Here is a 25982-nt window from a genome sequence, read left to right as displayed (position 1 = left end):
TAATTCCTAAACTCAGGTCTCTCGACCACAAATCCAGCCTCTCTTCTCCTTCTGAACAATTGCTCTCCCCGCCTCCCACCCCAGTTATCTCCGCTCTGAGAGAACAAAGCTACGCAGGGCAGAGAGAAGGCTTTTAATAATTGAAAGAATATGAGGAGGGTGCCTCCACACCCCCTCAAACATGCACCGCCTCTCCCACTGATTTGCCTGCGCATTAATTCATCCATCTATTTACTCATTTACTCATTCGTTCCCTCTTTCTCTAATTCACCCATTCATTAATTCACTCATTCACACATGAATTCACCCTGTCTCTAATTCACTCACTCTTTTTTTTTTCTTTTTATTGATTTCAGAGAGAGGAAAGGAGAGAGAGATAGAAATATCAATGATGAGAGAGAATCATTGATAGCTGCCTCCTGCATGCCCCCTACTGGGGAGTAAGCCTGAAACCAGGCACCTGTCCTGACTTGGAATTGAACCCTGACCTCCTGGTTCATGGGAAGATGCTCAACCACTGAGCCACACCGGCTGGGCAAATTCAATCATTCGTTCACCCACCCACTCATTAGTCACTCACCAATTCACCCACTCTCACTAATTGGCTCTCTCACTAATTCACCCACTCTTGCTTACAGTTTTAACAAATCCTGCCACCTTAGTCCTTTCAGCTCCCAGGCCTCAGTCCTTCTACCTCTGCCCAGTGACTTCTACCTTCCACTTTGCAACCTTACCTCCCCAGCTAGATTGGGAGCTCATGGAAGTGTCTGTGGAGAGGGCAATGAGGCCTGGAGGTATGAGGAGAAATGGATGAGCCATGAGCTGAAGGCGGCAGGACCAGCTGCACCATGTTCAGGGCCCAGTCCAAAATGAAAAGGCAGGGCCCTGTGTTCAGAAATTATTAAGAATTTCAGCAACAGCAGAGCATTAAACCAAGCCCAAGACCCAAGTGTGCAGCTGCTCAGGTGGCATTCCCACAATGCCCACTCCAAAGGCAGGAGATGGGTAGAGAGGGACGAGGGAGACAAGAAGTGGGGTCAGGGAGCAGAAGGCAAGGACACTTGCTAGGCACCTGTTTGGTGCTTTATTAATGCCATCTCACTTAACACTCAGACCACGCTTGTGGCTGATTGAGCCTCAGTTTCCTCCTCTATAAAATGCATTTTACCCAAAATCATTCACCCAAGGTCACGATTAGTAGGTGGTAGGTGTTTGACTGTAAATCCAGGTCTGTGGGCTGCAAGCCTTGTCTCCGCCTGTTCTGGGGGGAGGGAGGGAACCAGGAGGATGTGACAGGGAAATGGGAGATGGAGTGGGTCTGGGCCTGAGCAGCTGGGCGCTGTGGGGCTATGGTGGCCAGAGTGGGGTCATGGGGAGCAGGGGAGTGGAACCAGCGGTGAGTCCGGCCCTACCAAACTGCCTATTTATTCTGCCCCTAAAGGAAGTAGGAAATTGGAAGGGAGCTCCCAGGATGAGGATCCAGAAGATTGGTGACGGGCCTGGGATTTGGGTTTTTAATTCATGAGCCATGAGGCAGCTTTATCTGTAAGAGCATTAAGGGTAAAAGTCAATGATTTGGGAAGTCATTGAATTAGGCACGTTGGTGGTGGGCTCTCAGCGTCCCAGCATATCAACTAGAATGCCTGACTTTGAGTGACAATGGCTTGGAGGGTGGCTGAGTCAGGGGGTCAAATGAGTGCTGATGAGCTAGCCTCTCCATCTTGCAGAATCAATAACTGAATATTGGTAAGGCCCCACCAGTTGTAATAGCACCCCTGGTGTCAGCCAGAAACCAACAAACAGCCAAATCCCTGCGGCCCCGCCCAGACTATCCACCAGTGGGGGAGCCGATTAACCATTAACCCCCACCCCTCCCTGGCAGAACCTCCACCCCTTCTCGGAGGCTAGGCCCAGACTCCGGGAGATCCTCCCAGAGGACAGTTTGAAAGGCAGGAAGGCAGAGAGTGCACCTGGGAGGAGGCAGGGGGAGGGTGAAGGGCGGGGGCCGGCTCGGCCTGGAGCCTTCCGGGTGGGCATCCTGGGCAGGGCAAGTGACTGAGGAGTGGAGGGGGAGGATGCGCCTCTCCAAAACCCTGGTCGACATGGACATGGCCGACTACAGTGCTGCGCTGGACCCAGCCTACACCACCCTGGAATTTGAGAATGTGCAGGTGTTGACGATGGGCAATGGTAGGTGGAGGCACGTGTGCCTAGGAATGCCAGGAGGGTGGGTATGCCCAGGTGTGGGAGCAGGTCTCCGGCGTTCAGTTTGGGGCTGGGAGGAGAATGATAGATGATGGCCGGGTTGGTCTGATAGGCCAGTGCAGGTGTTGCCAGGTAAGGGAAATGTGCCCAGGTACAGTGACCAGAGGCATTCTGGGTCAGGGGAGGCCTGCAAGAGCACATCTCCAGCAAAAGTAGGCCCAGGGATTCCCGTCAGGCCCTTGCAGTCCCTCGTTCCTCAAAGCCATCCTGCTCAGCGCGTCACTGGGAGCGGGGACGTGCCGGTGAGCTCCTTCCCATCCAGCTCCAGTCATTGTGACCAACATGGCCCCTTCCTGAATCCCTTGGGCCTAGGTCCAGGGAGTTGGGAAGGCACGTCCGGTCCCTGGAGATGGTAGATGGAGGCACCCTGTGTTTCAGGGTGTCTTTGAGAATTTCCTGGGGTGAATGCCCCACTTAGAGAAAATAGAGTTCTCAGGGAAGTTTTGCTAAATGAGACACCAGTCAGTAGTGTGTGTGTGTGTGTGTGTGTGTGTGTGTGTGGTGTGTGATCATGGCCTCTTCTTGGTGTGGTGTGCACGCATGAGTTCCCCTGTAAGTGGGTGGGTGGTGATACACTGGGTTGGCAACTGTGTGCCCACAGAAACTATTTGCATCTTTGTGCACATTTGTCTGTGTTCACTTGTCCTGTGCCCATTTTCATTTGTGTTTGTTCATTGAGTGGGTTTGTGTTGGTTGGTGTTTCTAGAGGTGCCTGTGTTTGTCTTATGTACATAAGTGGCGGTGAGTGTGTACATGTGTCTGTGGATGTTTGCACACATGTACCATGGATGTGGATTTGTTTGTGTGCCCTGTGTTTCCTGCATGGGCATTCTGACTCGTGCCCTGTATGTACCTGCTTGTGTATATGTGCACATCCTTGCACTGGGGGCCGGTGCTGTTTGGGGGCCACGATTATGCAGACATGATGTGCAGGATTTTGACGTTGCTATTCACCAAATGAGATTCTCATCAGCAACATGTCCATTTGTCTTTGAGCAGATTTTGTTGCTTGTATGTGTCTCTCCAGGTTTATAATCACCGGGAGCCCATCTTGCGGGGGGGGTTGGTGGAGGGTTCTCCTTCACAAGGAGGTTGTTGGGGGGGCGGAGGAAAGGGACTTGAAAGCCAGGAAGTTTCTGGAGAGAAAGGTCCCTAACTGGTGGCCAGTCAGCCTCAGTGGAGAAGTGGGTGGCCGCCAGCCGAGGCCAGCCTGCCACCTGCCTTCCTGCCCGGGCTCTGTGGCTTCAGCCCAGGCCTTTAGGGCCTGTGGTCAGTTTGGCTCAGCTGGAAAAAGGTGACTCCCTGCCTGTGGTCAGTGGGCACTGTCCATAGTCAGTCTCACCAACTGCTCGCCTATCTCTGCCATCCACTCACTGTGTGGCCTGCATGTCACCTCTCCTCTCCTGGTCTCTTCCACAAAATGGGCTTAATCACCCCAAGTCTGCTTGCTGGCCAGCTTTTAGGAGTATCCAAGGGTCCCGTGAGGAACTGAGGGGCAGACATGCAGGAAGTGGTAAACAAGGAGCTGCTGCCCTAGGTGGGGTGCCATGTGACCCCACAAGGACAATGTGTGCTGTCACACTCCTGGCCACCACCCAGTCCCAGGCTGCTCCCTGGGGCTGGTGCCATCTACCCTGCAGAGCGCATGCCTCCAGCTCCCAGGAATCCCGTGCTCCTGAGGCAGAGCCAAGCCCCTTGATTGGGTGACCTGAAGACAGCACAGCCTCCTGCCCTGGAGCCAGAAAAATTAGGGCTCAAATTCTGGCATAGATTCTTTCCTGTTGCAACCTCAGTTTCTTCATCTGTAAAATGGGAATAAATAATAGCGCCCACCCCAGGGCTTACCAGAGAATGAAATAAGATAAGGTGCTTAATATCTTAGCACTGGTAACTGGTCCTGGCCCCACCTGAGTCATCTCAGGAACTCCGAACGCCTGTAAGAAGGGTTTACGTTCTTTACTGGAGTTTGAAGTGGTCTGAGAGTTGGGGTTATGTTTGGCATGCATCCTAGGCTGGTAGCTCAAAGGCTCCAAGGATAGCTCCCCATCTGTCCCCATCTCGGACTCAGAACCAAAAGTTACAGGGGTTCCTTGCTTCAGAGACCCCAACAGGGGCAACAATGGCCAGAATCACCCCTGAGCCATTATCTGGCTCCTCTACTTCCCAGCAGTGTGATGACCCTGGGCAAGCCACTTGTTCTCTCTGGGCCTTGGTGTTCTCACCTGGAGAATGGGGCTGATCAGCTGACCCCAGGGATGAGATTATATACTTGGCAGCACCCAGCCCACCCTGAATGTGGGCACCCCTTCCCCCAGCCTCATCCTGAATGGCCAGGAATTGTGGGGTCAGCTCTTCCCAGGGGTCTGGGGAGGCGAGGCTGAGGGAGAAAGGGCACCAGCACGGCTTAACAATTATCCCCATCTCCAGGAATAATTCACCAAGTGGAGGGGGCCGCACTCTTGGGCACCCTGGGGAGACTAGGAGATGTTCAGCCAGGTGACGGCAGGATGAATGCAGCAGAGTCTGCTTGCACACGGAGGCTGGAAGTCTTGTGTTCTGAGAGTTTTCTTCTGCAGAAAAGTTATTTCACAAATGCCAATATAATGCTTATTCTGTGACAAGCACTTGACTGAATCACCACAACATCCTAGGGCATTTTCCTCCTATTTTAAAAGTGAGGAAAGGAAGGCGAGAAGTTAATTAATTCAGCCAAGGTCACAGGGCTAAAAGGTGGGCAACTGGGATTCTAACTGGGCAAAAGGGCTCCAGACTTTGTGGTCTTAATACAGCGCCATGCCCCTCTCCAGTGCTTAACTGGTTGTTCCCTAGGAATTCAAGGTCGGCCTCAGGGTTCTATGAGAACAGTGTGTTATGACTTTGTGTGCTGTGCACATGCATGCATTCTTCAGGGGAGATGGGACCTAGTGTTTATCTTCTCCAAGAGGTCTATCCTTGGTGGGAGATTTGCTTATAAAAAGAGGGGTCGGCTACTGAATTTAAAAAAAAAAAATTGAAAACCACTAGAACAGTAGAACTGCCCTGTTTATATTTAGGGAAACTGAGGCCCAGGGGAAATTGAAGCAATGAAACAAACTTGCCCAAAGTCACAGGCAAATTAGTGGCAGCATCAGTACTAGCACCCGAAACCCCCAGCATCCAACCCAAGATCTTTGTCACCTGCCTCTTTACCCCTCCTCACATCTATGCAGATGCAGTAGCTTTTGCCTCTGGGAAAAGAGGTATTTGAGGAGTGCACATTTTCTTGTCATGACCCTCCCAGGAGGGCAAATGAGCCACAGTCCTTGGTGCATGTCTTCTCATTTCCCAGGAGAGTAGTCAGGGCCCCTGGGCACTACGCTGAGACCCACCCACCCAGGGCCACTCAATAAGAAATAAATGGCAAGGCCTGGTTCTGGGCAGATGCTGCAGTATTTGTCCCTTCCACAGCCCTCTATGCCCAGTCAATCAGGGTCTATAAGGTTGGAAGCATCCTAGGGTGTGGCCAAGTCTTCATTCCTTCCCAGAGAAAGCTGGGCTAGTAGTCGCCATCGCAGAGGAACAGACTCTCACAAACAACTCTGTGAAGTCACTGTCACAGTGATACCTAAGTTAGAGATGCCAAACAGGGGCTCCAAAAGGCCAAGGGGGCTTGCCCAAGGCCACTGAGGGAGTGGGAACAACATGGCATTCTGGCTGAGGCTGGAGCCCTGGGGAGATCCCCCCAACATTCATATTGGTTTGCAAATTTAAACCCCCAGAAAAACAGGGCCTCCGGGAGGTAACTTTCTGCCCTTCTGAGTCCTCACTCTTTTTTCTTCTCGTGCAGACACATCCCCATCAGAAGGTGCTAACCTCAACGCGACCAACAACCTGGGTGTCAGTGCCCTGTGCGCCATCTGTGGAGACCGGGCCACGGGCAAACACTACGGCGCCTCAAGCTGTGATGGCTGCAAGGGCTTCTTTCGGAGGAGCGTGAGAAAGAACCACATGTACTCCTGCAGGTGCGGAGCCCCGGCTCGGGGTCTCAGGAAATAGGCACACTTGGGCTACTGTTCCCCAGGGTCTGTCATCTCCTACTAGTTCCCAGAGGCATCTGCCCTTCAAGGTCTTCAAGCCTCCTCTGGTTTCCTAGGCCTTGTGGCTTCAGGTGGGAACAGCCATTCTAGGAAACTCATTCACGGACCAGAAAGCGATTGGCTGCCCTTTATTGAGCCCTTACTATATGCAGGCAGCATCCTAAGTCCACACACCCACTGTTATTTTCCCCACTTAGCAAATAAGGACCCATGAGGCTTAGGATCAAGCCTCTGAGGATGGGGCCCAACCCCCAAGCTGGTGCTTTTTCTAGGGCAGATAGGAGATTGGCCCCAGGCCTTTCCTCCTGCCCCAAGGGCTTCCTAAAGCCTCAGAGAGCCCTCCTTTAAAAGCATCTGCCATTCTGAGTGACAGCAATAATAAAATAACAGCCATCGGTTAGGAGCCTTTGCCATGTGTGGATACTGTGCCAGGCTCCATCCATGTATTATTTTCCCCTGTCAACGCCCCTCTGAGGTGGTTACTATTATTATTCCTATTTTATAGAGGAGGAAGCTGTGGCATGGAGAGGGCTTGGAATTTGTCCAAGGTCACCCAGCCCGAATCAATGGCAGAGCCCAGGTTGATACTCAGGCCCCACCCATAGCCACTGTGGGGCACTGCCTCTACTTATATCCCATCCAGAGAGTGGCTTATGTGGACCACGTATTGACCGTTAGCTATAACCAGGAGCCTGCTCTGGACTAGTAGGATGTGGTGGAAATAGCGGTGCTTTGATACTCAAGAGGCTAGGGTTCCCAACCTGGCTCTACCCCAGGCTGAGTGATCCAGGTCTACGAGTTGCCTCTCCGAGCCTCAGTTTCCCTACATTTAATAAGACAGGTTTGGACTCCATTGAGCTTTTCTCATAGTTAACATGAGAACTTCTGGGATGAAGGGTTAGTTACAGCAAAGAGGCTGGGGATCAACCAGATGGCCAGGGTTCTAGTTCAATCTTGGGGGCGGGAGGACTGTCCCTTTTCCATCCAACCATCCAAAGCCCTCCCCAGATTTAGTCGGCAGTGCGTGGTGGACAAAGACAAGAGGAACCAGTGCCGCTACTGCAGGCTCAAGAAGTGCTTCCGGGCTGGCATGAAGAAGGAAGGTGAGCTGCGGCCCTCCCCCTGCCACCACTGCCCCACCCGCACCACAGCTCCCCACAGTCATTTACAACTGGGGACACAACTTTATGACTCAGTAACAGGCCCCAGGGTGACTGACTAATGGCTGAGAGAAGGAAGGGCCTAGAAATCTGACCACAGGGAGGGGCTGGGCTTGGTCTTGAGAACGATTCAAAGAGATAAGTTCCCACTGTGGCTATGCGGGTTCCCAGCCATCACCACCCCTGCCTGCCTTCTCCACCACAAGGCAGCCAAGTCCAGTGTTTTTTCTTTATGTACTATTTCAAACATTAAGAAAGGTGTAGAGAATGATATTACAAATGTCTATGTACTACCCAGACTCAGCAAATATGAGGGGGGGGGGGCGGGGGTGCTCTGTTCCTGAGCTTCCTGTCCCAGGGACAAGTGCCCCAGTTCCTTAGTCGTCATGCTTGAGTATCAGGTGAGTCAAAGTGTTCCCATTCTAGGGAATGGGAACAGGACACTGGACTTGTCCTGGGGAGTGGAGAAGGGGAAGACGCAGTGCATTGATTAAGGTCTCTCCAGGCCTCCTGATACCAGCAGACACCAGTCATTGGGCTGGGCTTTTCCATGATGGATAGTTCCTTTTGTTCTTATGACAACTGTGTGTGGTGGCACTATTATTATGGATGAGGGAACGGAGGCCAGAATGGCTCAGCAACTTGCCGAAGGCCCCACAGCTGGTCAATGCAGAATCTGGGGTTTGAATCCAGAGCTTTGAACTCAAGTCCAGTGCTGTTTGGACGACACCTCCATGTTGCTTGCTTTATGCCCTCCATGCCTCAGGAACATTCAGCCCAAGCTCAGGAAGCAAAAATCTTTTAACTGCTTCTAAAAATAACTTTCCATTATCAAATCTCTTCACCTTTTTCTCCTCTCAACTCACACTTCCCAGCTCTAGGACCAGCCCCCAGGCCTTCACTTCTAGCCCACAGCAGTGGTACCCAAGCCAAACCTCTGGTCTTGTCCTGCATGCCCCCTACCCCCATCCCACCCCACAGTGGGAACCTGGGACCCAGCCTGCTGAGCCTAATGAGGAGAGGAGCTCAGCTGTGGTCACCTTCCCTCCCCGTCTTTGCCTCTGAGACCCTGTTTTCTCTGCTCCAGGCCTAGGAATTATTTCTGTGCCTCATCCTAATAGGGCCTTGGCGTGAGCTCATGAGTCCGGGGCAAACCTGGGCCTGCTCACCCTGATGAAGGAGTAGCCCCCTCCTGCTCTCAACATAATTCTAGCATCCAGACCTCAGTGGTTCTCAGAGTGGGGAAGGGGCTTTTGCAGAGGGCAAATGCCCCCCACCTCTCCCTGCCTGGTGTTCAGTGGTGCGGAGCCTCTCTCACCCACTCTCACCTCCAAGTTGGGAACCACTCTGTGGGATGAGAAATGCTGAAGATGGGGATGTGATATACAGAGGCGGGCAAACGTAGGTTAATAGTAATAATAGTAATAATACAATAATAGATAACAATACATGAATAAACTGTTTTGCGTACTTACAACTGTAAACCTACTTTTGCCCACCCCTGTATGTATGACCAGCTGGTGACAAGAGGAAGATTGAGAACCATAGTCTAAGAGTCTATGGTTCTAATAGTCAGTGATTCTATTACCCCACAGTCACGATTTTAGGTTCAAGAGAATGAATCTCTCGTGTTAAAATCGCATGCCTTGTGACAGGCAGGTGGGAGAAGGGTTAGAAGCCTTCCTGGGCTGTATGTGGCCTGGTCCCGCTTTGATCTGCCATTATATGTGTCCCTTGTAAAGCATTCAGAGTCATTTTCCCATGTGTCACTTCTGGGAAGTTTCTGCCCCTTCTGGACTCTATAAAATGAGGGGGTTGGTAGTGGTCCCTCCCAGCTTTGTGAGCCTCACCACAGACACTGGGACTTGTGCGTTTGTCTCCTGGTCTTCCCCCCAAGCTGCCAAGGAGGCACAGGCCCACATCCTGGCTCCTAGAAGGGGAGAGGGAGCACCAGGCAATTCTGCCCTCGCTTAGCCTTGAAAATCGCTTCTTGGCTCGGGGAAGGTGGCATCATGTCAGGAGGGTAGGAGAATTGGCTGATGGCAAGTCAGTGTAGGTGAGTAAATGTTGGTGCTTGTTTACACACCTGGTTAAGATTGTGACATGTGCTGGTGTCCCTTGGTTGCTTTGAGAATAAGCCAGGGCAGCAAAGTGTGCAGTCACCACTGTGGTCAAGCTCTGGGAAGTAAGGATATTACTAGTTCTATCTAAGTTTTCTAGTCTGGTAAGAACTTCCAAAAGCCAAGAGAAATTCTTGGAAGCCACAGGGATCAGAAGAGCTGGGACAAGTTTTCATTTTTCTATCTTGATGGTCTTAGCAGAATTCAGTCATTTACACCCAAAAGTAGCCCTGAAGGGTGAATTGTATGGTGATGGATAGTCAGTAGACTTTTGCAGAGTATACAGATGTCAAATTATAATGTTATGTACTTGACATATATTTTTAAAAATGGGCTGCAAACAAAATTTATAGACAAGACAGGTGTATTTGAGGCTATTAAATCTACTTCTTCATACACTTTACAGATGGGTAAATTGAAGCAAGAGAAGTGACATGATTGACTCAAGGGTGGAGTCAGGATAGAACTCAGGCTCCCAGAGCTGGGCAGGTACCAAGCTCCCAGGATTGAAACTGGGAGGGACCAGCGTGGGAATCATCTTGGGTCTAGATTCCTGAAAGTTCCTCTTGACCGCAGGGAAGGGCTCTAAATCTCATAGACCCGTAAGTCTTGGCCAGAGGTTATTCCATCGTGGCCAGAAGTGAGTTCCCTGAAGTGACAAGTTTTTCTGGGGACCAGTGGGCCTAACAGTAGGTCGAGAATTCTTCCCTATACCCCGACACTTACTTGGTGGTCCTAGGACAAATGCAGACTCCTGGAATTGGACACCTAGAACCAGGAAGCGGGGCCAGGGGTGCAGGAGGTGTGGGTTGGTGGTGGGCCCTTTCTTGGAACCTCAGCTCAGCCCTTAGTCGGCCCCCATCCAGGGGTTCTCTGAGAAGACAAGCTCATCCTCCTCTCCGCCTCTGCCCAGGTTGGTTAATATTCAATAGAAGTTACATTAGGTCCCCGACCCTGCTAATACTGAGCAAACATTTGGAAAACATCATTCCGTGACTGATCTCGCGGGCACTGATAAGGCCGGCCTAACCTTGAGGAGCCCAATCCGCAGCTGCTGACAGCAGCCCTTTTATTCAGCCTGCCTCCTCCTGGCGCCCTGGTGGGTGCGGGCAGCCTCTGTGGGAGGGTGTGGGCAGGGCAGGTGGGGCAGGACTAAGGCTGGGGAGCGGTTCTGGGAGCTGGCCCCATGCAGGGTGGTGGGTCTCCAGAGAGATTTCTTATCTTGGGACTTCTATTTTATCCCCCTGACTCCTGGCTTCGTTTAGACTGTCTGACTTTCATTCTCTGATTTCAACAATGTGTGAAATCCAGAGACAGTTGAATGAATAGGTGGGATGTCAATGTCCCGCTGAGACACAGGGCCTGGGGTGCTCCCAAGAAACAGAGCTTGTCTCCTCCAGCGCCTTCTATCATTCACTCGACAAGTATTGATTGAGCACCTACTGTGTGCCAGGCTCTGTTCTAGTCGCTGGGGCCACAGAAGTGAACAAGAGGGAGTCCTTTCTGGAGCTTCCTTTCTCAGAGAGAGACAGAGAGTAAAGAAATGAACACATGATTCTACAATAAGTGCCAAGAGGAAGAAGGAAGCAGGATGCAGGGCAGAGCGTGAGGAGGGAATGCCACTCAGACAGGTGGTCAGAGAGGGTACCTCTGAGAAGGTGACATTTGCACGGGGACGGGAGTGACATGAAGATGCAGCTAATTCAGTCATTTACACCCAAAAGTAGCCCTGAAGGGTGAATTGTGTGGTGATGGATAGTCACTAGACTTTTGAGGATGCTCACTTTGCAGAGTATACAGATGTCAAATGATAATGTTGTGTACTTGACGTATATAGGGCAGAGAATTGCAGGCAGTGGGAAGAGCAGCGCCAGAGTGTGTCAGAGGAGCAGTGAGGCATGTTTGGGGGACAGAGTAAGTGAAGAGGATCAGAGAGAAAGGGCCACAGGGAAGCGTTGTGCCTTCACTCCGAGGGAGATGGGGAGGCACTGGTCCAAAATGAGCAGTGGAGGGGTCTGACCTGAGAGGTGCATGGGCTGCAGGGGCAAGGCTAGGAGCAAAGGGACCAGTGAGGAGGTCCCAGACTACTCCAGGGCCGAGAAGTCAGGGCCCAGGCAGCGAGGGAGCCAGGATGGGTTCTGTAAGGACCACTCACACATGCGGGGCATGAGTAGAGCTGGTATGTGAGAGAAAGACTCCCAGGCTGGAAGTGGGAGAATAAACTGCCTGTTTCTGAGATGGGAGAGACAATTTGGGAAGCCAAAGCTGATCGATGGGGCAACTGAGGCCCAGAGAGAGGAAGTGATTTCTACTGGCACACGGAGAGCGAGTGGCAATTCCGAACAGGAACTGGTCTCCTCCCACCGCGTCCTCCCTCCTCCCAGCTTCAGCCAAGCCTCATTGCGCAGGAAGGCTTCTCAGAGTCCAAGGGACAGGGCCAAGGCAGCAGGTCCGTCTTATATCTCCGGCCAGGACTGGGCCAGAAGGGGACACGCAGTGGGGTGTGGGGCCCTGGTGGACACAGGCCCCAGATCTCTGAGTTCCTGGGAGAGAGCCCAGCAATGGGCAGGGGGAGGACAGCATACCTTTGCTGTCTCTGAGAAGGGTAGCCTGGATCCCTTGCAGCTCCTGCTGACGGATGAGACGGCCAGGGCAGGCGGGGCCTCCAGATCCCCTTGTCCAGGCCTCTGCCTCAGTGTTCAGGAATCCCTGGGCCATCTCCTGTCATCCAAAGGAATTCATTATGCTTGTTTTACACACTTTCATCTGGAAAGAAAGGGACCCTTTTTCAAAACAGAGCTTGAAAATCTATTATCTAGACAGATCCCCTCTTCAATGCTCAAGACTCACCTTAAGCCCTCTGCCAAGTCATCATTGTCTTGCATGCCTCCAGGGATGGGTGGGTCAGTCCTGCAGTCACCGCACTGTGTGGAGGCAGTCTGGGCATTTGGAAAGTTCTAACAAGCAGGGTTAGAATCTGTCTCCCTTCCTTCCCACAAGTTGTTCTGGGCTCTGTCCCCTGGACGCACCCCTCCTACTCCCACCTCCTTCCCTGCAGGACAGCCCTGCAGAAACTCTGTCAGGGTTGAACTCTCTCTCCTTGCACCTCACCATTCCTCATCAGTCATGCAACAGCCCTCCCCTCCTCCATATCCCTGCCCTCCCTCCTCACTTCTCTCTGCTGTCCTCACAGCCGTCCAAAATGAGCGGGACCGGATCAGCACTCGCAGGTCAAGCTATGAGGACAGCAGTCTGCCCTCCATCAATGCGCTCCTGCAGGCGGAGGTCCTGTCCCAGCAGGTACTGGGGTGACTGCTCCACCCACCTGGGGCCCCACACACTGAAGAGGAGTCTCACTTCCACCCCGCCCTCCCCAGCCAAGCCCTGGAACTAGAAGGACCCTCAGATATCACAGAAGGGAAGCTGAGTCCAGTGTCACACGGCCAGTTTAGTAGCAAAGACAAAACTGGAACGCAGGCCTGGCACGCTGGGGCACTTTCTGGTTCATCCACTGCCCGCATTGTGCAGGCCAAGCAGATCTCTGCCTTCACTGAGGGCCTGAGATCAGCTTAGCCCCAGACAACAGAGCAGCGAACAAGTGGACAGAGTAGCAAGCTGGGACTTAGTCAGCCTCTTGCCGTTGGCCTTGGGCCAATCACAGCACCTCCCTGGGCTGTGGTTTCTTCATCTACCAGATGGGGATGAGGATTTTTGCCCTGCTTCTCCCCTAGGGCTGAGGGCTTCCTTGGGATTCTGAGGAGTTGGAGGAAGAGGAGGCAGGGGCAGGCAGCAGGGCTTCTTCAGCATCCTTCCTTCTGTCCATTTTCCCTTAAACTTCCTCCGAGCCAAGACGGCACCCACAGTCCATCTCCCCTTTTCCAGACAGGGACACTATCTGGGGAGGGGCCTCTGCAGGGTCCAGAGCGTGTGGGGCAGCCCAGCCACCCCCAGCATTTTCCTTCATCTCCCCCCAGATCACCTCCCCTGTCTCTGGGATCAACGGAGACATCCGGGCAAAGAAGATCGCCAGCATTGCCGACGTGTGCGAGTCCATGAAGGAGCAGCTGCTGGTGCTCGTTGAGTGGGCCAAGTACATCCCAGCTTTCTGCGAACTCCCCCTGGACGACCAGGTGCGGCGGACGTGGACTATGGGCAGTGGGGGCACTGGGCAGGAGGGACCGGCTGGCCCACCTGGGATATAGCCTTGGACTGGTCTGAATTTATTTAACAAAACACACATAGTGCTCATGTGTCCTGGAGTTGTTTAAATCACTTTGCAAATGTTAACTCATTTAATCCTTCCAACAACCCTATGAGGTAGTGCTATTATTAGTTCCATCTTACAGGTGAGGAAACTGGGGCACAGAGAGGTTAAGTAACTTGCTCACAGTCACACAGCTAGTATCCAGCAGAGCTGGGATTAGAACTAGGCAGGCAAGCTCCAAAGTTCAAGCTTCTATCCACTGTACCTCTGCACCGGCCTCCTCTCCCGAGGAGATATTGACAGGGGCCCAAGGCCAAGGATCAGCAGATTTGGGCTTGAGCCCTGTTTTTAAGACTGGTTCTCTGTGTGATCTAAGACAGATTACTTCCTGTCTCTGAGTCTCAGTTTTCATATCTATAAAGTGGAAATTGTAATACCTGCTTCAGAACGTTGTTGGAAGGATTGAGGACATTACCATTTGAAAAGTGTAAATCATGTAATGAGCACTACACAGTGCCGGGGCCACTGCTGGCCTCCCTAAATGTCAGTTTCTTCCTGTATCCCACCAACATGGTATAGCTCAGCATTTTATTTCCCAAAGTGCATTCTTTGACATACCAAAAATGTCCCAGGAGAACAGGGGACTGTGTGTGTGTGTGTGTGTGTGTGTGTGTGTGTGTGTGTGTGTGTGTGTGTGTTGGGGGGTAGTGGGGAATGGGGATGGTGTCCGAGGACAGATGAGTTTCTGAGATACCCCAAGTGACAGCTCCTGCACCCCTTAGGCCTCTGCAGACATTTTTCCTGTCTGGGAAAGGAGAGCCGGGCTGGGCACCTTCTCAGCTCTGAGGGAAGCTCGGTGTCTCAGTGGACAGGGCCTAGATGTCCATCGGTCCATTTACTTCTCCCTTCTGCACATTTGCATGAAAGACTGGCAACGTATGCCAGTCTGTTCAAGTTTCTGAGAAGCCCCGCAGGCAAGGCACCTATTGAACTTTGTGGACAGACCCGGGGCTCCTGGAACTCCTTTTACACCCACCCTCTCCTAGAACACCTATTAGTGTCCCACGATGGGACACGCTGTGCAAACATGAGTTTGGCTGGTCCTGGGCCTCGCACCGGGGGCTGGAACAGATGCCCTCTCACACGGATTCCTCCCGCTTTGGGAGGGATGACAGGGCAGGGATCTTGGCAGAGCCCCTGGCTTCTCCCCTGCTCCTCGTGTTCTGGCCCTGGTCCCCTCTGCTGGAGAATCTACATTAATGTTTAATCCCTCCTGTTCCTTCCCAGGGGCTCAGCAGGGCAACGAGATACCCCCAAGCTGAACAATTGTTAACCTCGATTTCCCACTCAAACCTCCCTGGCTAGGGCTCAGAGCATTCTCAGAGAGCAGTGATGGGTGGCCAATAACACGGGACAATCATTAACACCCCCCTGCCTGCTCACCCCCAGAACAGTTGCCATGTCAGGGGGCTGGACCCGGATCCTGAGGGTTCCCAGCTCCCCATTCACGGTGTACAAGGAGCCCATTTGCTCTAGATGGGGGTTGGGGAGGAGGAGAAGACACACCTGGGAGATGGGGGTCATTGTCTTCCAAAGGACACCTCAAATCTGTAGACATTGCTCAGGAACCACTTTCCAAGTTGTTTGCTTCTTGTTTTGTCTGGAATATCAATCCATTGAAACCTGGAAGGCTAGGGTAGCATTGGATAAGGGGAATAAGGCCTAGAGAGGGAAGGTGATTTGCCCCAAGTCACAGAGCAAGGCAGCCACAGAGCTGGGACTTGATGCCAGGTCTTCTCCCTGTCAATCAGAACCACTGGGTAAGTGACAAGGCCCTGCCCTGTGTACAGTGTAGGAAGTGCTCAATAATAAGCATCCTTGTCCTGGTCATGGAACGTGTACTCTCACCTCCTGTTTGCCATTTCTCCTATTTTCCTGGCATCCTCACCAGGTTAACCACAGGGGAATAGACTAGGTAAGGACAGGTGGCTGCCTAGGAGGGGCTGCATCTGGAGAGGAAGTTAACTAGTTTGCTCATTCGTTCATTCACCCATTTCTTCCTTTCTTCATTCAAACAAATATTTATTGAATGTTTACTATGTGCCTTAGAACAATTCCACCTCCTTAGATGGGTCTTTTCTGACCTCCCATTTATGTAGTTATTCTTGCCCTATGCTCTTATCTCATACCCTCGCCTTCTTCTCTTCCTCCCTCCCTTTCTTCCTTCCTTGCTCCCCTCTTCTCTTGTTTCTCTCTCCTTCTCACTTTCTCTCTTTCCCTTCCCTTTCACCATTGCGTCCCCATTGCCTAAAACGTGTTTGTCACTTAGTAGGCACTTAACATTTGATGACTGGAAGAATGAACAATCAAATGAATTAATGAACAAAAGCATTTTACTTAATAATTTAGCCTGCTAAAACCCTCTGAACTCCCTAACCCAACCTTGCAGATAAGACCCTTGAGGTTACCAGCCTGATACTATTTTTCCAGCCCATCTTTGATTCTCATGCTAGTACTGAAGCAGATGGTTCTGAAAGGGCAGGCGATGTCCTCCTGTGAGTTGGCTGGGCTCCTACCTCCAACTTTAGACTTGTCTTCTCTGCAGGGAAGGTGTCTGTCAAGCTCATCCACTAGAATCCTACAATGTCGAGTGGGCAGGTGCCTGGAAATCTGGAGCAGTGATTTCCCAAACACAACTGCACATCAGAATCCACTTGGGAGCTTGTTTAACACAGATCCTTGGGCCCATCCCCATACATACAGAATCAGAATCTCTAGAAGTAGGGCCCAAGAATCTGCATTCTTATAAACCGCTCTTCATAATCTTTCATAGCTGGCCCATGAGTAGGAATCGGGGACCCACCGTTTTAGAACTTTCGGGGTGGTAGACCCTCTCTAGAGTCTGATGAAAGCCTTTGCACCTCTAATGAAAAAAATATATACCCAGAATATTGTCACAGTTTCACCAGGCACATAAACCAGGCCCAGGGGGGAGCAGCAACTTGCCCAAGGACACAGAAATTCAAGGTCAAAGTCAGTGTTTGGTGGCCCTGCTCCTAGTGCGTGTTCTTTCCCCTCCTGGATTCCTGCTGAATCTTCTCCAGATCCCCAGTTGATCAGTTACGGGAAGAAGGCAGCAGGTTTCTGATGCCTGTTTTATAATTCAGGCAGGTAAAGGCGAGGGAAGCATGAGGCTGACTTGCCCAGTGTCGGTGAATTAACTAGGAGCAGCCCTCACAGGTGTGCAGGCACCAGAAGCTGTCTCTTCTCTCTTCCAGGTGGCCCTGCTCAGAGCCCACGCCGGCGAGCACCTGCTTCTTGGAGCCACCAAGCGCTCTATGGTGTTCAAGGACGTTCTATTACTAGGTGAGGAGGTGGCCTGCTCAGCCAGGGCTCTGGGCATGTCCAGTGTGGAACCCACCTGGGCACAGGAGATGTCCATGGCAGCATGCTGGGGCAAGGGAGACCAATCAGAAATAGCCCTCTCCCCTTGGATGCAAGGAAATATGGACCCAAGGAATTAGGGCAGGCAATGTTCAAACACACTCAAAGCCAGATTCCAGGCCCAGTTTGATGATTTCAAGCAACTCGTTCCTTTAATCTGGGTCTTAACTTTCTCATCCGTAAAATGGGCACTCCTCCCGTGGGCATCAACTGCATTGCCACTGCAAAGGACAGGGCCTGTTCAGAGCTAGGGGTAAGGGTACACCCAAGGTAGTGTCTCCATCCCCTCTCCTTCCAACTCACCCAGGAAATGACTACATCATCCCCCGGCATTGCCCGGAGCTGGCAGAGATGAGCCGGGTGTCCATGCGCATCCTGGATGAGCTGGTGCTGCCTTTCCAGGAGCTGCAGATCGATGACAATGAGTATGCCTGCCTCAAAGCCATCATCTTCTTTGACCCAGGTATAGTCCACACCTCCCACCCACCCCCGATGCTCCAGACCCTCTGTCAGACTTCTCCGACTGGGTTATAGACCCCAAGTTCACAACCTCATCTCTTTAGTACAACAACCAGGAGAGGATGTTTTTCTTAGCTCCATTTCAGAGATAAGGAAAAATCAAAGTTCAAAGGGATGATATGACTTGTCAGGGCACACTGAACCCAGAGGCTGGGGTTTTCTCTTTCCTTTCCCTTCCTCCCTCCTTCCTTCTCTTTCATCTCCCGTCTTTCCTTCGTTTCTTTCCTTTTATCTTCTTTTCCTCAAGAGGGGATGTACCTTGGGTGTACCCTTACCCCGAGCAAAATAATATCTGCACATACTTAAAATGCAAATATTCCTCCCTACTCCACTTTTCCTGCTAAAGCCTACTCCCCAGAGGGAGCCATTTCTGATTCTTTATCGTTTCTTCTGGCCATTACCTTGAGCTCAAAATAAAATGCTAAGCCTGCTCTCTCTTGCTTTATCTTTTTTAGGTCGTATTTTTCCTCCTAGGCTAGTGGAGGGTTTCACTTCTTTTATCACCATTCCTATTCTCCTCCATTCTCTTAATGTATTTTTTCTGGCTATTTTAGTGTCTCTATTGGTCACCTTTATAATGTTTGTTATGTGCTTATGCCTTCATTCCTTGTCCTATCAACTGTGGAGAGTATTTTCCAACCCTTCATGTAGCATGTAGTCCCCCTTATCCATAGTTTTGTTTTTTGAGGTTTCAGTTACCTGTGGTCAAATTCCAGGAATAAACAATTCATAAGTTTACCATTGCAGGGTGTTCTGAGTAGTGTGATGAAATCTTGCACCCTCCGGCTCTGTCCCACCTGGGATGTGAATCATCCCTTTTCCAGCGTATTCACTCTGCATATGCTATCTGCCTGTTAGTCACTTGGTAACCAATGCGGTTATCAGATTGACTATCCCAGAATTGCAGTCCTTGTGGTCAAGTCACCCTATTTTACTAAATAATGGCCCTAAAGTGCTAGAGTAGCGATGCTGGCACTTTGGACAATCCAAAGAGAAGCCGTAAAAGTACTTCCTTTAAGTGAAAAGGTGAGTACAGTTTAATAAGGTATCTTGAGATAGAAAGAGAGAGACCATATTCACATAACTTTTATTACAATGTATTGTTATAATTGTTCAATTTTAGTATTTATTAGTTATTGGTATTAATCTCTTACTGTGCCTAATTTATCAATTAAACTTCATGATAGGTATGTATGTGTAGGAAAAAATATAGTCTCTAACATGGTATATAAAGGATCAGTTCTGTTTGTGGTTTTAGGCATCCACTTGGGACCTTGGACTGTATCTCCTGCAGATAAGTGGGGACTACTGTACCGCATCCCCACCCTGTCCTTCAGTTATACTCTCCTATCCCCATTCCATCTACTGACTTTCCACCTGCATTTGTAGTTTGTAGTTATGTCTGTGCAAAGCCTGATTTTATTTTACAATGTCAAGATTCCTGGGCCCCCAAAGGCTTGCTTGCTTCCTTTCCTCCTTACATGTTAGAGAACACCTACTGTGTGCCAGGCACTGTCTTAGGTCCTACCTGCATGAAGATCACCTCTAGTAATAATAGTAATAAAGAGGGAGATGATCACCATTTATGGAATGCTCTTTAAGACACCATTCTAAACACTCTGTGTGGATCATCTCATTTAGTATTTGCAACATGGTACAAGGTGGGAATTACTATCTTCATTTTACAGATTAGAAAACTGAGCACAGGGAAATCAGTTAATGTGACCAAGGTCACACAACCAGGAAATGGCAGAGCTCGGACTTGAACTTCAGACTATTCAGATCTCAAGCCCATGTTATTACCTACCACATGCTAGTCCCCGTTTCCTAAAGGGTAAGAGTGCTAGTTCTAGTTTCCTTGAGAGTCTGGCCCAGGTTAGACTCCCTGAAGCACTCAGCACAGGGCTAGACAGAGTAAACAGCTCAGTAAAATGTGCAGGTTTACTGACGCTGAGTCAGGTCAGTAACCTGGCTTGGAGGGGTAGGTGACCTATTAGAGGGCCTGGCATGTAGGTGGTGTTCAATAAAGTTTGTTGACTGAGTAAAAGAATGCACAAACATGGTTAGTGGAGAGCATCCTGGACTGGATGTGTGGGTAAAATTCTCTTTCTGCCACTTACATTAGGAAATAAATGCATTACCTCCATGAAGTTTGAGATTATCCATTGGAGGACTACTTGAGTCCCCTTCTTGATATGGAGGATCTAGAATTTATCTATTGATTTTTTTTTCCATTCAATTATCTTTCTATCCATCTACCTATCCTTTAATCTATTCAACAAGTACTGACTGTGCCTGGTACTAGGTGGTGGGTTTAAAATGACAAATGATATATATGCCTTCCTGCCCAGAGCGCACATAAAGTGGAAGAGACAATTGCCTCTTGTGCAGTCAGTAGTAACGGAAGAGCCACAGAAATTTGGGAACATGATGGACACATAATGTGGACTTGGGGAGGGTAGAATGGAGAAGGCTTCTTGGTGGAGGTGAAACCTAAGCTGAGACCCTAGGATGATGTAGGCAAGGGAGCAGAGAAGTGGGGATACAGCTCTAAGGCAGCAGAAGCAGTGTGTGCTGAGATCTGGACAGTGGGAACTCAACTGGAAGTCAGGAGCCCCAAGTCCACATCATAGATTGCCAACACTGGATGTGTGACCTGGGCCAAGTCCTTTCCCTGCTCTGTGCCTCAGTTTCTCCATGTGTAATGAGGAAGTTCCTAAATGCCCTCTTGGGTATGTTCCTGAAGTCTCACCCTCCATCCCTCACTCCTCTCTCCCAGTTCTGCATCTTAGGAAATGTGACAGAAACACTTTTCTGCCTGAGTCCAGGAAGCTACAGTTTGCATTAGTGCGCTCTGCTTCTTGCGGACCCTGAATCCTCATCCCAGCACTGCTGAGGATCCCCTGTGTGACCTTGAGCCACTAGGCCCCCTGTGAGGGCCCCATGAGTCAGGGGAAGTCTGGGTCCTGACTCCCCAGGTGCTCTAACTGGGCCCCACTGCCCTCCCTTGCCCACCCCCTCCTGTTTCAGATGCTAAAGGTTTGAGTGACCCGGGTAAGATCAAGAGGCTGCGGTCCCAGGTGCAGGTGAGCCTGGAGGACTACATCAACGACCGCCAGTATGACTCACGTGGCCGCTTCGGGGAGCTGCTGCTGCTGCTGCCCACCCTGCAGAGCATCACCTGGCAGATGATCGAGCAGATCCAGTTCATCAAGCTCTTTGGCATGGCCAAGATCGACAACCTGCTGCAGGAGATGCTGCTGGGAGGTCCGTGCCCCGCCCCGGAGGGGCAGAGAGGTGGGCGGGGACAGGGGTCTCTCCAAGAGAAGGGGCCTCTTTTGACAGGTTGGCCAAGGGAGACTTCTCTGAAGTGGTGACTTTTGTGCTTAGACCAGATGGATAAAAAAAATTGAGTATTTAAAAGTGAAGAGAAAAACATTCTAGACAGAAGTAACTAATACAGAAGTCCTGAAGCAGGAGAGGGTAGTGTGTTTGAGAAGGAGGATAAGGTGGTGAGCTGGGGGAGTTGTATGAGATGAAGATGGAGAGCCGGCAGAAACCAAATGATAAGTATATGGTGTTATAGGCCATGATCAGAAATTTTTTATTTTATTCTCATGCAACTATTATAAGAAGATTGAACATCACACTAGTGTTTTAAACAAACTACTCTGATTGTTGGGTAGAAAGTGAATTTAGGGAGGGGGAGGTGCAAAATGGAGACAGGAGACCCCTGAGAATGTTATTGTCTCCAATCAGGGAAAAGACAATAGAGGCTTGGACTAAAGCATGACGGGGAATTTAGCAGCAGAGAAAAACTTGATCATCTATTTGGAGGAAGAACCTGCAGGACTTGCTGATTGATCAGATGTGGGGAGAGAGAGGGAGGAGGAGAGTCCAGGATAAAACCTATGTTTTTGCTCTGAGTAACAGGAATGCTGGTGGATCAATTTGCTAAAATGGGAAGACTGAGAGAGAACAGTTGGAGGCTGGGTGTGGTGGTGATGGTGAGGGATCCATTTTAGACTTGAGTTAAGCTTGAGATGACTGTTAGGCATCCAAGTTGAATTATCATGGAGGCAGTTGGATGTCTTAGTCTGTTACTAAAATACAATCCCAAAGCTTAGGGTGAAAGGCAACTCCATGGTATTCCAGCAATTAGATGCCATGGGAGGAGGTTGGAGGAAGAGGAGCCAGTGGGATAAGAGCAAAACCAGGGAAGTTCCAGAATCCAAGAGAAGAGCATGTTTTAAGGAGAACAGGGCATGTAATGGAATTAAGTTCACAGGAAAGGGATGGAGGTGTTCATTGGATTGGCACAATGGAGGCTCTTGGCCATTGTGAAAAGAGCAGTAGTGTCAGAGGACCATGGGAAAGGAAACCAGACTGGGAAGTGTAACAGAGTGAGTGGGAAAATGAAGTGGAGATAGCAAGAGTAGACAACCCTTTGAAAACATTTTACTCTGAAGAGGAGCTATGAGGGAGTTGATGTTGAATGCAAGGGAGGGAGGGATTATAATACTAGGCTATGGAATCTTGGCTGCACTAAAAGAGAAATAAAAATGGGGTAATAGGGAAAAGTGTGGATCAGTGAGTTTGCAGCCTCAATAGGGTTGAAGAGTTTTTGCAGTGGTGGTACTAGATGAAGTGAGCTGGAAGGATAGAAGGCAGGATCTAAGCAAGGAAGCTTGGACTGATTGTAATGCTCACAGACAGGAGAAGTGGTTATTCCTAAAGATGGGTTACAGATAAATTAATTACTCTGGGCATTGCAAGGAAGGAGAAGTTGACTTCCTACTGGGGTGGAGAGAACCAGGAGAGGCTTCCCTTAAGAGGAAATATCTGAACTAGAATTTGGACGTGTGGACATGGAGGGGTGAGGAAGGCATCTCTAGTGGAGCCAGTACATGAGCAAAAGCAGAGAGATTGGAAATTACAGGAAAGTACAAAGAAACACATAGATGCTGTAAATAGGTCAGCTTGGCTGAAACGTGAGTTGGGACCAAATGGTTGAAGAACTTCCATGCTAAGGAATTTCGAAAGCCATTGATTAAATCCATTATATTAATATGCAATCAATACTCATGATAATATTTAAATTATCTCAATGCTTCTTTACATGCTTCTGTTTTGTTTAAATCACTTTTGTTCTCTTGGTTAGCTGGGTCCTCTTAATATCCTCATAAAGTCCATGGATGGGAATGATAAACCCCAGTTTGCTAGCCCAGGAATAGGAACCCAATAGGCATCATCCATAATGGATGGGTAGGTTGATTGGCCACACCTGAGGAAGATGGTGTCTCAAGGCCCATGGTCCTTATCCCAAACTCTTCATCTTCATTGAGTCTTCCCTCTACCTGCAGGATCCTCCAGTGATGCAACTCATGCCCATCATCCCCTGCACCCTCACCTGATGCAGGAACACATGGGCACCAACGTCATTGTTGCCAACACGATGCCTACTCACCTCAGCAACGGACAGATGTGTGAGTGGCCCCGACCCAGGGGGCAGGCAGGTGGGCAACTTGGGTTCTATTCAGGAAGGGGTGAGGTTGGGGCCTAAGAGGGAGCCAGGATAGGGATGAGGGATGAGATTGTGTATTTGTTAAGGCTGCTATTCAGTAAGGTGATTGATAACCTCTACTGAATGAACCCGTCCTTGGGATGGGGTAATCCACTAGATGAGGTTTCCCATTGGGTGAGGATATCCATTAGGGTGAAAATTCCATTAGGTGTTGGGCATTAGGTAAAATTGTTCATTCAATAAGGCTTCTCAATTGGGTAAGGCTATCCACTAAACAACTGAGTGAGACTATTTATTAGGTTGGGATGTCCGTTGAACTAGGCTCTCCTCTGAGGTAAAATCTCACACAAGAGTGAGTTTATCATTGGCAACGTTCCTCAAAGAGTAAGATTATCATCGGGATGAGGCAGTCCACTAAAATGAGATTTCATTTCTTTGAGATGGTTCTTTAGGAAAGTTGTCCATTGACTAAAATTAGCCAAGTGGGTCATGATCAAAGTTACTTTCCATTTTTTTCTGTTTTTGTTGATTTCAGAGAGAGGAAGGGAGAGGGAGAGATAGAAACATCAATGATGAGAGAGAATTATGCATGCCCCTTACTGGGGATCGAGCCCGCAACCCGGGTATGTGCCCTGATAGAGAATTGAACCATGACCTCTGGGTTCATAGGTTGGTGCTCAACCATTGAGCCACACCAGCTGGGCTCAAAGTTACTTTCTAAACCTATTATGGGGGTGAGGCCAATTAGTTTCTATTGCTCATCTACCTAAATATCAGAGAATTTTTTTAAGCCAGTTAGGGTTTCATCAATTGTTGCTCCTTCTCTCCAAGAATGGGTATTCCTGTCACATGTCCCATTGTCCTTGGGGAGAGTCAGACTTGGGCCCTGGTTTGGGAGAAGCAGCTCGTGTCTCCATATCAAACAGTGGAGGAGATGGAGGTTGGTAGGAACTGGGTGTGACCTGGCCCAGCCATAGCCTTTCAGACCTTACAGAACATAAGACTGTGATCTGGGATCCGAAGATTTGAGCCATAAGAGACTTTGGAGATTATCTGGTTTCTTTCTCTCATTTGATAGAAGAGGAAACGGAGCCCCAGAGAGGGGGGAGAACTTTCCTAGGGCTCTGCTTTTACTCTCCAAAGGGCTAGGATTCTGAACAGCCTGTCTGTCTCTCTGTCCCTCCAGCCACCCCTGAGACTCCACAGCCCTCACCACCAGGTGGCTCAGGGTCTGAGCCCTACAAACTCCTGCCAGGAGCCATCACCACAATTGTCAAGCCCCCCTCTGCCATCCCCCAGCTGACTATCACCAAGCAAGAAGTCATCTAGCAAGTCGCCGGGGGTCGGGGGCTCTGCTGGCCCTCCAGTCCCCTCAGAGAGCCCCTGGTGGTCACTCGGTCACAGGGCTGGAAGCTGTGACAATAGGGCCAGTCCCAGAGCAGTAGTGAAAAGGGCAAAGGGCCCAAGAACTTAGGCTGTGGGCCACGTCACATTGCCACCCTCCTCTGCTCTGGATGATGGGGCCTTGACTTGGGGAGATCCCAGCTGGAGAATCCTCTGCTGCCTTGGACAACGTTTCTCTTGCCGAAGCCACTGCCTTCCCCTTCATCCATCTCTACCCCCAGCTGCTTCACCTGCTGCCTAGAGATGGCGTGGGACCTCGCTCAAGCACAGCTCTCTTCCCCTGAGGCTGGTGCTTCTCCCCAGTGCTGTCATAGTGTCCAGGCCCCTTTTCTCTCTTTGCTCCCCAACTCTGAGGGATGAGTGTCAGAATTCTGCCATTCCTGGAGTGGGCCAGTTTGGGGCGGGAGGGGAGGCAGGGGCAGGTCTGGGTTTGAGACTTGCTCTGGGGAGCATCACTCAGGGTACATTCTGGAGCCATTAAACCCCAGGATGAAACAGCCGGTGCCTCGTCCATGCAGAATCCTGGTGGCTTTGGGGAATTCTGAAAAATGCCACTTGCCCATGGCAATGAAAGCTGGGACCAGGCCTGGGACCAGAGCTGTGCCTTGTAGGAGGATGAATAGTTAGACGGGTTATCTACCCCCCAGCCAGGGCTGACCCTTCTGGATAGATGGGGAAGTACCCCAGTGCCCCCCCAATTCCATCATTAGTGATCGTTTCTTTTGGCAAAAGAGGCATGAAGGGTATTTGGACAGTATGTCCCAGAGAAATCTCTGCATCTCCAGTGCTGTGAGGATTGTCCTCCCCACTCCAGCAAGCCAAATCCCCAGTCCCAGGAGAGAGTGTTCCCTGCTCTGAGCGCCCCAGCCTTCCTTAGCCACATCTCATTTCAGTTCCCCAGAAATCCCAGCCAGGGGGCTCAGGCTGGTGCGAGGTGAGGTAGGGAAGCTGGAGTCATTCCGCTCATCATGGTCATTCCTTCTGTTTGCTCTTCCACCCCCCAATGTCATGGGAGCAAAGCTGAGGTAAGAATTTCCCATGGGGTGGAGTGGGGCAACAGTGGCTTTTAATGGTAGCAATTTCCTGGGGCAGGGGTCAGTCCTCTGCCCAAGTCAACTCTTCCTGGAGGAGAAATCCATTCCACTTTAATAATTTTATTGCAATTATAGGAAACAGAGTAAAGACAAGTTTACTTTCCTGATTCTAAACTGAGGATACCACATTGGAATTTTTGTCTACCTGAGTTGTAGTCCTAAAACAAAACCT

At 50.3% G+C, this 25982-nt stretch overlaps 1 protein-coding gene across 2 annotated transcripts in view; it reads left to right on the top strand.

Annotated features, from left to right (window-relative positions):
* HNF4A (hepatocyte nuclear factor 4 alpha) overlaps positions 1 to 25114 on the top strand; it is a 61261-nt gene extending 36147 nt beyond the window's left edge. The window contains exons 2-10 of one of the 2 annotated variants that reach the window (XM_054723827.1): positions 6092 to 6266; positions 7350 to 7444; positions 12815 to 12921; positions 13596 to 13751; positions 17104 to 17191; positions 17577 to 17732; positions 20819 to 21055; positions 23152 to 23274; positions 24499 to 25114. In XM_054723827.1, coding sequence (XP_054579802.1) covers positions 6092 to 6266; positions 7350 to 7444; positions 12815 to 12921; positions 13596 to 13751; positions 17104 to 17191; positions 17577 to 17732; positions 20819 to 21055; positions 23152 to 23274; positions 24499 to 24641 — 1280 coding nt within the window. In that variant the 3' untranslated portion in view covers positions 24642 to 25114. Of the gene's footprint in view, positions 1 to 6091; positions 6267 to 7349; positions 7445 to 12814; positions 12922 to 13595; positions 13752 to 17103; positions 17192 to 17576; positions 17733 to 20818; positions 21056 to 23151; positions 23305 to 24498 lie in introns of both variants that reach the window. The other variant, XM_054723826.1, reaches the window with a different exon arrangement.
* The last annotated feature ends 868 nt before the right edge of the window (positions 25115 to 25982 follow it).

This window comes from Eptesicus fuscus, chromosome 12 (genome assembly GCF_027574615.1).
Source record: "Eptesicus fuscus isolate TK198812 chromosome 12, DD_ASM_mEF_20220401, whole genome shotgun sequence".
NCBI lineage: Eukaryota > Metazoa > Chordata > Mammalia > Chiroptera > Vespertilionidae > Eptesicus > Eptesicus fuscus.
The sequence above is the reverse complement of the archived record's forward strand: the minus strand, read 5'-3'. Positions and strand labels throughout refer to the sequence as shown.